Source organism: Ceratotherium simum, chromosome 36, assembly GCF_057802395.1.
Source record: "Ceratotherium simum simum isolate JZ-2026a chromosome 36, ASM5780239v1, whole genome shotgun sequence".
Taxonomy (NCBI): domain Eukaryota; kingdom Metazoa; phylum Chordata; class Mammalia; order Perissodactyla; family Rhinocerotidae; genus Ceratotherium; species Ceratotherium simum.
The window spans coordinates 20,999,178-21,011,207 of NC_141935.1; the positions used below are offsets into that span (position 1 = coordinate 20,999,178).

The 12,030-nt window shown below is 36.7% G+C and overlaps 1 protein-coding gene across 1 annotated transcript in view; it reads right to left on the minus strand.

The window, feature by feature from the left end:
• AIDA (axin interactor, dorsalization associated) overlaps positions 1–12,030 on the minus strand; it is a 49,123-nt gene that overhangs the window by 26,700 nt on the left and 10,393 nt on the right. The window contains exons 3-6 of the mRNA XM_004439678.3: positions 7,117–7,170; positions 6,642–6,696; positions 1,160–1,223; positions 816–922 (exon numbers count right to left, since the gene is read on the minus strand). Coding sequence (XP_004439735.1) covers positions 816–922; positions 1,160–1,223; positions 6,642–6,696; positions 7,117–7,170 — 280 coding nt within the window. The remainder of the gene's footprint in view (positions 1–815; positions 923–1,159; positions 1,224–6,641; positions 6,697–7,116; positions 7,171–12,030) is intronic.

A 12,030-nucleotide genomic window follows, 5' to 3' on the forward strand; every position in this document is an offset into this window, starting at 1 on the left:
CTCCTAAAACAAGATGGAAAAAAAGGGCATTTGCTCAGTATCCATTCCCCTGGGTCCATTTTAATGAGCACAATTTGATTAAGTAAAGAAGTATTTATGATAGTGTACAGAAAAGAGTTAATATAGCAGTCCTGAGACTGTTATTCTTAGAAAAGCCTGCTTGGCTAGTGTCTGAAAACTTGGATTGGCGAAGGGTTCCCACCATCCTCTGATGAGAATGGTCCCTATGCCTAAACTGTCTGTGCAAACATATGGTTTACCCTGCATATCTGCTCTCCTTCTGGGAGTATGGAGTTCCGGTCAGTGCTAGGCAGAGGGTGCCTATGTGATCAGCCCCCAGGAACAGCTCTGGGCCCTGAGTCTCTAATGTGCTCCCCTAGGAGACACAATTTCACACGTGTTGTCACAATTCGTTGCTGGAGGAATTACGTGACTCCACTGGGAGAGGTCTCTTGGAAGCTTGCACTGGCTTCCTCCAGCTCACTCATGCGCCTGTTCCCTTGGGTGATTTTGTTATTGTATTCTCTCACTGTAATAAGTCACAGCTGTGAGGACGACTATACGCTGAGTCCCAGGAGTCCCCCCAGCGACTGACCGAACCTGAGGGTGGTCTTGGGGGCCCCTGACAGAGATAGTAAGATACTTTCAGACTATATTATAAAATAGCTACTTCCAATAATATGGCCGTACAAATTTGCTTAAGACTGCCATGGGTCCTGGAGAGGTTTTACTCTCCACTGGCAAGTACCGCAATAAGTTCCCAACACCCTGACCAGGGATTAAGTAATATATATTTTTAAATAAGTGATACCCACCGGGAACTCTAGCAGGAAAGGAATCAGGAGACCCTGCTCCAGCTCCACCCTCTTCTTCATCTTCTTCAAATTCCAAATGCTCTTCCTCACCAGGTGCTAAAATTCTTCTGCACACAAAAGGACCGACAACACGGTGAGCTACAAAACTAGATATACCAGAGAAGCCTCATAGCTACTCATTTCCCAGGTAAGGTGCTGATATAAAACATGTTGACATAAAAATGCTGATATATCGATATCAATGATACCAATGCTAATACAGAGAAATCCAGAAATATCTGAAAAATAGGTATAAAATAAGATCATAAAATAAAAAGACAAATATTGGTGCTTATTTATTTTACCTTAAGGGGACAGGCTGAACATCAAATGGGAACTCTTTATTATATGTAAGAATATTCTTTAAGACTAGAATAAAAAGAAAGAGAAAGATACATGAATTTTTCGATGAGTCAAAGTAAAAAATTTTATCATAAATAACTGATTTTTAATCAATTTTACTATGCATATTAATACTTTTTAAAAATTCCTAATCTTATCATCATCCAGAGACACAATGCATTTTTCCACTAAAAGTCTTAGCAAAACGAAAACATCCATAGTATACTCCAGGTACCAGTAATTTCAGAGTACTGTCAGATCTCCAAGGAGAGTAAGTTCTAGAGTCTCAGAGCCCTCATGGACAACGAACCCCAAAATAGTTCTTCTATGTACAAGGTCCTAGGTGAGACACAGGGGACCAGAGAAAGAATACCTTCTCCCTGGAGTACTTCCATTAAAAGACTGGTATCAAAGATGACCAATCAGAGGTACATGAGCATATCTTACCCTATGTCTTGATTAGATTTCCCCTCAATGCCATAAAACTGGTAAAGTTTGGTAAAACTGGCTACAATTCTCATATGCCATTTATGATAAAGTTTATTATATACATAGATATATGTTCATATAGACACACACACATACACACACACACAGAAGAATTTATCCTCAGGAGAAGTCTTCAAACAACATGGCACCACCTCCTGTATTACACTGGTAGTTGATGGTAGTTGATAATTACATTCTGGCATGTAAACTTAAAGAGAGATGTTCTGCAATTCTAGCTACATTTGGAGAGGTACTATAAGTATGTATACCTTACAGGGGTACTATAAGTATGTAACTTAGTGCTTCACATTTGGCCTTATGGGTTCCCAGTAACTACATAGAATTATATGAAGGTGAAGTAATGGCATTAACTGGGCAATCCAAAAAGTTCCTATGATTTTGTACTCAACTTATTCAGGCTAACTTTGGAGTCCTGCAGTTCAGAGCTAAAATAAGAATGGCATATTGTCATCCCAAAGAAGGAAATCCCAGTGCACAGGTTACAATTACATGACTTACTCCAACAGGACTCAGATTTGTTTATCAGACTTCTTCTAAGATACACACTCCTACTAAGCCCTTCAGTGAGAGAGAAGTCTGAGACTTGTGTCTAGATTCTCATTCATTCTTATTCTCTCTTTCCCTCCAGCTCTTACCCTCATCCTTCCTCTCTCTTTCTTCTTCTCAACAAATGTGCACTGGGCGCCCATAATGTTCCAGTCTCTGTTTTAGGCGCTAAAGAAATGGCATGGTCAAGAGGAAGGCTTCGTGCCCTCATACATGGATCTTAGACCCTCGTCAGCAAAAGCAGACAATAAATAAACCAACAAATTAATAAGATAATGTGAGACTGTAATTAGCGCTATAAAGGACACAAACAGGAGGAGTGTGTAGGTGGAATGAGTAGAGGGAGAACTTCAGCTAAGATGGGCAGGGATGGCCTTTCATGACTAAATTATTAGAAGACATTTGAGCTACGACCTGGAAGGAGAGGAAACGTCCATAAGTAGCTCTGGGGCAAGGGCTTTCCAAGATTCAGAGAACAGGCTAGAGAAACAACAAAGGCTCTGAGGCAGGAACTAGTTTGGCTTGTTCAAGGAAGAGAACAGCCTGTACAGCTGAAGTTTGATAAGCGAGGAGAAAGTGGCAGAAGATCTGAAATCAGATCTTAGCCCTACAATTATGTTAACAACTTGAGCATTCACATAATGACTCTGAATCTCAGCTTCTCCGATTCTAAAATGGGAATACCACTCCCTTCAGACTGTTGAGAGAATTAAATAAAATAAGATATATAAAATTGCATGGGAAAATTTAAAGTACCATATAAGAATACGTCTACATTATTATATGGTAATTTATTCTCTCCTTAGTTTTCCCCATGCAGCTGACTAGAATCCCAGATTTTCAGGTGTCACTAAGAAGCACTATTTTTTAAATTATAAGAACATCCTTTCTAAACCTGGCATATGATTGCTCGTTGTGAGTAAACTATTAATTCAACTCAAATACCAATTAATCACTTACATAGTATTATGCTAGTTACTAAGAATGGGGGAGTGGGTGACAAACAATAGACCAGGTATCATTCATATCAGAAATGAAAGCGTAGAAATGATCATATTTTAATAATAAAAAGGGGGAAAAATCAACTCAACATATGTATTAAAATAATCAACAAAAAAGTTGAAAACTCTGTATGTTATTAAGAATATCTTGCATTTATATTGCAATAGAATAATTAAACAGTATTTTCTTTTCTTAGGTATCAATGCTTTGAAAAGGAAACATTTCTTTTGGCATAATAGCCTTTCCTTATTTTGTATTTACAAGTATAGAGTATGTTAGATATTTAATTTAACATGAATTTGTATGAATAATTTTGGAAGAAAAATAACAGATCCTTTCTCACTTTCTGTAATTGTAGGATAGGTTTTCATTTTCACCAACTACAGAATAACAGAGATTCTAATGTCCTTTTAAAATAGGGTTCTACTTAAGGAGCCAGCCCGGTGGTGTAGTGGTTAAGTTCACACGGTCTGCTTTGGCGGCTCAGGGTTTGCAGGTTCAGATCCTGGGCAGGGACCTATGCACCGCTTATCAAGCCATGCTGTGGCAGAGTCCCACGTATAAAGTGGAGGCAGATGGCATGGGTGTTAGCTCAGGGCCAATCTTCCTCAGGAAACAGAGGAGGGTTGGCAACGGAGGTTGGCTCAGGGCTAATCTTCCTCACCAAAAAGGAAAAAAAAAAAAAAATAGGGTTCTACTTAAACTTTACATAGGGTTCTTCTTCCACTGATACTAGTACTGATACTTTAGGAAGATGTGGAGAAGAGGAGAAGCAAGTTTATAATTTCATGGAGAGTATCACCATGAGCAGGGAGCCCATCATGGGGGCACTAACTGGCTCATTCAGTAGGACTTACACGCGTAGGACCACTGAACAGCAGACATCTGATAGTGTACTCCACTAGTAAAAATTCAGCACTCCCGGCCTGCTCTCATGGAGCATGGCCTGCCACCCTACACTCTAAAAATATCAAAATATCAAATATCAAACATAAATACCAAAATGTGTTCTGCTTTTGTGGCTGACTTGTTTCATTTTTGTGGCAGGCAAAATGAGCAAGTGCTTCACATTTGAAAGGTTATTTTTTAAATTATGGAGAAGATTCCCTGAAGACATTCAACTCTGTTCAATTTAAAAATTTGCCAAGTTCATACCACATGTAAAGCATTGAATTAGGCTCTGTGGGGAAAACACAAAGGTTATTCACAATCTCCTTGAGGAGAGAAATAAATATAAGTGAGAATAATACAGGGAAGACTACAATAATGGATATGAAAAGTGCTCCTCTAAAGGACAGGTAGAGTTTAATTATGGCTAGGGAGAGAAGAGAAAGCTTTCAGAGAAAAGTGGGATTTCTTTGGGGCCTTGAAGGATGAATTAATGGAAGGGAAATTTACAAAGTGGTGGTAGGAGAGATATGTTTGGGAAATAAGTAGTACATTACTACGGATTAACATAAGAAAATTAAATGACTAGTACTTTCAAGGTCTTAGTTTATGAATCTCAGACAGGACTATCAAGAGATTTAAAAAACCTTGAAGGAAAAATACATTAACAAAATAAACCAACTAAGTCCCACATATTGAAAGGTACAGTCATTCATTAACTTTCCATTCCTTATAGTTTTAGAAGAGGCAGAGGCCAGCTTGACTAAGACCACTTACTCTGAAATATAGTCAAATACCAATTTGTAGAAAATGTTTAATTCTGATAAAATAATTAACTTAGTACAAGTGCCTAACTTTGATAAATTCAAAATTACAGAGCATATCCTTCTGAGATACAATATACACATGTATGTTAGAAGCAACAGCAAATTAAAATCTAATTTTAAATATAAAATCTACCTAAAAAGATAAGTACCCACAGGGGAGAAGTCCACGTGAAAAGCACTATATAAATTCAAAATATAACAAAATGAATCCCAATAATACTATCTTTCCTTTCCATTCCCACTCCTGTCTTAAAAAAATAAAAACAAACAAAAAAGCAAGAAAGAGAAGATTGTAGATTTTAGTCCAATCTTCCACTAATATATGGTCAGTAGTCTCTCAGGAGCATGAACTAAACAACTATGATATTTAGGACTGATGTCAATATTGCACCATTACAAGTATTAACAATAGACTGAAGTGGAAGGAACACAGACTTGGGGGTTGGTCACTCTGAACCCTGGTCAAACCCAGCTCTGGCCTTTACAAACGTAAGGTTACGGGCAAATGTCAGGTAGCGAAATGCAGTTGAGTGGATTTACCTGGGTGCTTGGACTATAGCTGCTACTCTAAGAAATGGGAACCATTATCACCAACGAAAGATCCTCTGAGGTCACAGGAGAAATAATGGAGCATGTTTATAGGAAGAGATCATAAATATCTGAGGATAAATGGTTTACAAGTCATCATACTTATCTGTAAGATTCTAAAATTTTATTTGGAAACAAATTGAAAAAAAAAAAAAAAACTAATGGAAAACAGTGCCTAAAGAAGGAGTCAAAATCCTAATTATTGTTATCATTAAAAAAACTGAACATTATAATTTTCTTAGAACCATCACATAATAGACACCCTAACTGCAGCTGTAATCTTTTTTAGAGCCATCAATGTGTTTTTCTTAAAATAGTCTTATATATAGCCAGTCACAAAAGACTATGTATGATTCCATTTATACGAAATGTCTACAACAGGCAAATCAATAGAGATAGAAAGTAGATTAGTGGTTGCCCAGGGCTGGGAAATGGGGAGTGGGGGGAAGTGGGTGACTGCTAACGGGTACCGGGCTTCTTTTATGGGTGATGAAATTGTCCTAAAATTGACTGTGGTGATATTCAGTCCTCATGTCTTTGCCTATACTGCAAACACTTCCTCTGAGAGAACAGTCATTTGAACCAGCAAAAAAGCTTTATTTAGCAGCATCCTAACCACCAAACGTTTGAAGGAACTGTTTACTTCCAGAAAGCTTTCAAGAAGGGAAAGGAAAATGGGGATAATAAGGAAATATTTTGTATAGCAGCTCACACAGCTGGACTGCAGTTTTCAATGACAGGTAGAATAATGGGCATCAATGACCGTAACTTTATATTCTGCAGTAGACTCTACTGTAAATGCTTACCAAAGTAATTACAGTCTTATTAAAGCGATTAAAACAAAATAAAGGCTAAAATATATAGATGAAGGACAACCTAGAGGTGTACTTCTATAATAAAGGTGAACCATAAAATAATTACTATAAATATTATAGAAATTATAAAAGCATGAAAAAAATCACATAGGAGTAGATATTAACAGAAATAAATCAAATAAGCATCTATGCTAAATAACCTTAATATCTATAATAGATTAAATATTTTCTTAAAGGAATATTACTAAAAAAAATAAAATAAAACTTACTTGGTTCTAGCTTCTTCAGGTCCTCCAGTTTAAATTCTTCTTGGGACTGTGTGGACTGAATTTAAAATATGCATATTACATCTTTGTATTACAAAGATTTCACTACCCTCTATGTCTTTTAAGTGGCAGGAACTAAATATTCAAAAGTTGCCAAAATAAATGAATCTATTTCTAGCTTTCAAAGTAGAAAGTGAAAAATCCCAAACTGTTTTTTGTTTGTTTTTGTATTTTTGAAACATTCAGGCTAAAAATAACAGAAAAAAAATTAAAGTTATATCTTTTATTTCTATAGTTTATAAAATACGAACTAAATCTTTTAATATGAGTTTAACCTATGAATTTCTATTGTTATAAAACCCTTCTGAGACAATACTGCTTTTAGTATGAATGCCTAATGTTTTATCAGAATAGTTCATAATTTCTTTATATTAGAAAGAGTAAAAAAAAAAACAAACAAAAAAAAACACCTATTTACCTGTAAAGCTGCACTTCGTAATTCCAAGCATGTTGCAATTTTGCCTATGGTCTTCTGTAGGAAAAAGAAAAAGCCATAAATACCAAATATACTCTGTTAGTTGTCAAAATCATCAAGTTAATTTTTACTAATAAGTGATCTATGATTCTTAAAAATAAGTTAAATTTTATTTCTTTTTAGCATCTTACAGACTTTAGGGAAGAGAAACAGGAGTCAAGGGGCCGGGATAAGAGAGAGAAGGTGAGTACATATTCTCTCCTGATCTAATGTGCCACAAACAATTTTAAATCAAGTTTGCTTTGATGACAGCTTTAGACATGATTTAAAGGGCAATGAAAAGCACTTCTGACATCCTCCCTCCCTAGCTTTGCCTTCTCTTCTTCTCCATAAAGCCTGATATTCACTAAAAGCTTTAAATATAAAAATATCTGAAAGTTAGCACAAAAGTATAATTTAATTTTGACTTAAGTCTAATCTTGACTTGTTCAATTAAATACATAGGTAATACCAAGCAAAATCAATACTTGTGATGAATGGTGGCAAATTATACAGTCAGATCAGTTTTATATAATATGAGCTATAAAATGAATATAAATGATAGGGCATAGTCCTTGCCTTTAATAAGCTCATGTTCTACTATATGAGATAAGATGTGTACAGAATCTCTGTAACATACAGCAGAGACACTGGACTCTACAAGCTTCAGTAGAGGAAGGCATAATATGTCCCGAAGAAACAAGAAAGAACCTATATTAAGAATCAAGCCCCACTGACTGGGAGGTTTTCTAAAATTAAAGAGTTTAGAAAACTGTCATGGTTCAGCTGTCTTAAGTCCCAAACCGAAGCAGGGGGAGACAGGTTTGAAATGTGAAGAGTGTGTACGGGGAGTCATTCTGAAAAGGACGTTCAATGACAACTGAGGAATCTGTCATTACTTTCACAATAAATTACACAGATGGTTTTTGGACAGAAGAATGACTTTCAGATTTGCCCTTGAAGAACACTGTTGTGATAACAATATACACAGGTTGAAGTAGAAAAGGGAAAAGACTAAGGAAAGATCAACCAGGTTATCTCAACCGTCCAGGTAAATGGCAATCAGAACAAGATGATGAATGACTAGGGGAGAAATGAGGAGACCCACAAAAGAAATATCTGTAAGAGCAGACAGCTGAACTATGCCCGCCAAGACTTTAAGCCTTTCCAAAAAAGACATTTCTTAAGTTTTCATTAGAAATAAATCCAGATCATAAAAGTGAAGCATTTCTGTACAATATATGCAATGCCCTCTCAATGAAATAGTCTGAAAAAATAAAATGACATGTTTTCTAAATGTATTGATGACTTGCAAAAGTTTAGTCAAATGGATTTGGTGGTTTTCTCCTTTGTCAATTTTCTTTGGAAGATAAATGAGGAGGAAAGAGGAGTAACAAGTATTGTCTTGGCCCCTGGCACTTAGGCTAGTGGGCACTATGCAATTACTGTATTGACAGTAATCAGCTGGGATAGCAACTCACAAAGTAAACCACGACTGAGCAAGATGAGACTCGTGGCTAAGGAACAAGTAACAATATTTAACCATCTCCACAATCTTTAAAAATTCCTTTTTTTTGGTAAGGAAGATTGGCCCTGAGCTAACATCTGTTGCCCATCTTCCTCTTTTTGCTGAGGAACATTAGCCCTGAGCTAACATCTGTGCCCATCTTCCCCTATTTTGTACATGGGATGCCACCACAGCATGGCTTGATGAGCAGTGCATAGGTCCACGCCCAGAATCCAAATCTGCGGAACCCGGGCCACTGAAGTGAAGCATGCGAACTCAACCACTATGCCACCGGGCCGGCCCCTTTAAAAATTCCTTTTAATTCTAATATAAGAGTTTAGAAAATGCCCAACTTTACCCTGAAAATCTACATTTAAAGATTACTTTTTTTTTTTGGTGAGGAAGATTCGCCCTGAGCTAACAACTGTTGCCAATCCTCCTCTTTTTGCGTGAGGAAGATTTGCCCTGAGCTAACAACTGTGCCAATCTTCCTCTATTTTGTATGTGGGTCGCCGCCACAGCATGGCCACCAACAAGTAGTGTAGGACCGTGCCTGGGAACTGAACCCATGAACCACGCGCCACCAAAGCAGAGCACACCAACCTTAACCACTAGGCCGTGGGGCCGGCCCCTAAAGATTACATTTAAACATAATAACTGCAAAAGGATGCAAGATACTCATAGATTTATTCACCCCCTCAAATAGCTGTTGCATAGGAACCAGTAATAGTCTTTTCTATATAAAACCTAATATCCCCAAATCATTGTTCAAATATACCACTCAACTCTGACAAAACTAGTAAATAATTTAAAACACAAATATAATTATATAGCAATGGCAAACAACTATTGAGCACCTACTAAGTGACAGACTCTCCTAAGTGATTTACACACATTAATTCATTTAATCCTCCCTATAACCCTATGAGTTAGACATAACCATTTTACAGATGTGAAAACTGAAGAGAGGTCAAGCAACGTGCCCTAGACATCAACACCTTCTATACAATAGCAATCTGTGTGTGATCCGCGGTTGGTCCAACCCGTGGACGCAGAACCCGTGGATATGGAGCGCCAACTAAGGGATCTGAGCATCTGAGGATTCTGGTATCCACGGGGGCTGGGGACCTGGAACCAATTCTCCCTCCAATCCCCCTCCCCCATCCCCCACCCCCCTGCATACTGAGGGATGACTAGTAATTACAACAAAGCAATACGCTTATTTTAATACCACTTGGCCATGCTTTTTATGTTCTTTTAAAAATGGATTTTAAAAAGGATTTCGTCTGTATTAAATGAGATGTATCAATGAGTAAGTCTTTAAAAATATTAACTCCTTTTCCTTCTTTACTATAAAATCAATTTGATTTGATGCTTTTAACATTTAAGGTAAAATGTAGTTTAACAACTACGAGTTCACTAATAATCTATTTTAAATTTAAACATTTCTTCAAGTTAAGCAGAAGCAACAGCTTTTTACACAGAATCTACTGAACTATGGCAAAATACCAATAGGCATTATTCATAACTATTTTAAGGGACCACACCCAACATCAGTATTAAAGAAAGAGGAAAACACTATCATTTTCGGCTGTAGAAATGACTTTTAAAACATGTAGCATTCATTGATGTCAAAATCAAGTGCTTGCTACTGTAAGCATTTCACCTTTCTTAGAAACAAATGCTCCAGAAAAACGATTAAGAAGTGCAAGGTCACTTATGCCAGAGTGTAAGTACTGACTGCTAACTATGTAGATTAAGACTAAGCACTGAAGGTATGTGAAGTTTAATTTTAGAAAGATTTAAATTAGTAGTACTGCATTCAAATTAACTGCTCATGCCTAATATGGTACAGAAATGGAAAATGTTCTCATTTTCAGAGTACTGGCTATTTTACTTTGACATTGCTAGGAAACTGACAACTCAAAAAGAGCAGTGAAAGGAAAAGACAACTGAAGAGCTAAATGAATTTTACTAAAACATATTGAATTTATATAAGGAAAAGTAGGTTTAAAAAAGACACAGAGCTGAAGTGGTATAGTCTCAATCCAGACTTAATTTTTTTAGATTCAAACAGCCAGTTGCCTACTCTCTAACTGGGAAGAGGCAGAGAAGGGAGGAAGGGGGGAAGGAGGTGGTGGAGAGGGGGAACCTATAAAATATAGAACAAGCATATAGCGCTGGAATTCTCATCACCACCAAATCTGATTCAAAACTGGGAAAAGCTTTGTAAGCATCATGAGACAGGATGCTCTAGCCTGTCCGGAAGCGTGCATGAGCAAGTCTACTGCACCGAGGCAGGGAAGTGAACGGGATGGAAGCCTTTGGCAGCTGTTCTTTGGCTGCTAAACCCAGTTGTTATAACGTCAAAACTATTGAGAACTGAAATGGAAGCTAAGTCACCTAATCATGAGGGAGGATCAAACAAGAATCATAAACTTTCTTATTTTCCACCAGAAATCTTTTGAGAATATGACGGATTTGAAAACCCACATGAAGATTTTAAACTACTTTATCATCAATTAATCAAGTTTAGAGAGGTCAGTAGTTCTGCTCTAGAGTTCTTTAGATTTAAAATAAATATTGTGAAGATGTATATAAGTTATTGTCTGAAAAGTTAGGGTTTATCTTATGTTAAAATAATAATTGTATATGAATATCAATAGCCTAAAATCCAACAAAGCATTTATCCATCAAATATTTTTGAGAGCTTACTGTGAGCTAGACAGTAAAAAGCTTCATAAAGAAAACACTTAGAAATATGGTTGGTTTTTAAAAAATCTTTTTTCACAGTCCCACAAACTGTTGAATGGTTGGCATAATTCTAAAATTTGTCACTGCTACAAAAACACTTAAAGTAGTAAAAGTATAGAGAATATAATTCAAAATAGAAGACATAAAGAACAATTTTGCTTAGAGTAATGTAAGGAACACTCTCCATTTTCCTCTTTTGAGGAAAACACAGTTGAGTTGCTTCTCCTTTGGCTTACATGCCAGGTCTGGCATTCAATTTTGCAGACCTAACAGTTGGTATCAAAATTTCCCATAACATGTTCTTCAGAACACTAAACTCAAAGAAATGTTCTATAAAGGGAGGAGGAGGACTTCCACAAGCAAACAAATTTAAGAAATACTCTATACCCAAACTCTTTACAAATTCAACATACACGTTAGCATATTAAAAGCCCTGACAAGTCACAAACTCTCTCTGTTCAAATAACATCTATTAATTTTTCAGAGCCAATGTTCCCCAGACCCCATCTAGGAAATCTTCTTGGAGCCTCTAACTTTTTCCTTCTGTGACAATCAAATAAGGCCTATATGTCAGTATAAGTTTTCTGGCCCGTTGTGAATGTTTCATCTGCATTTAT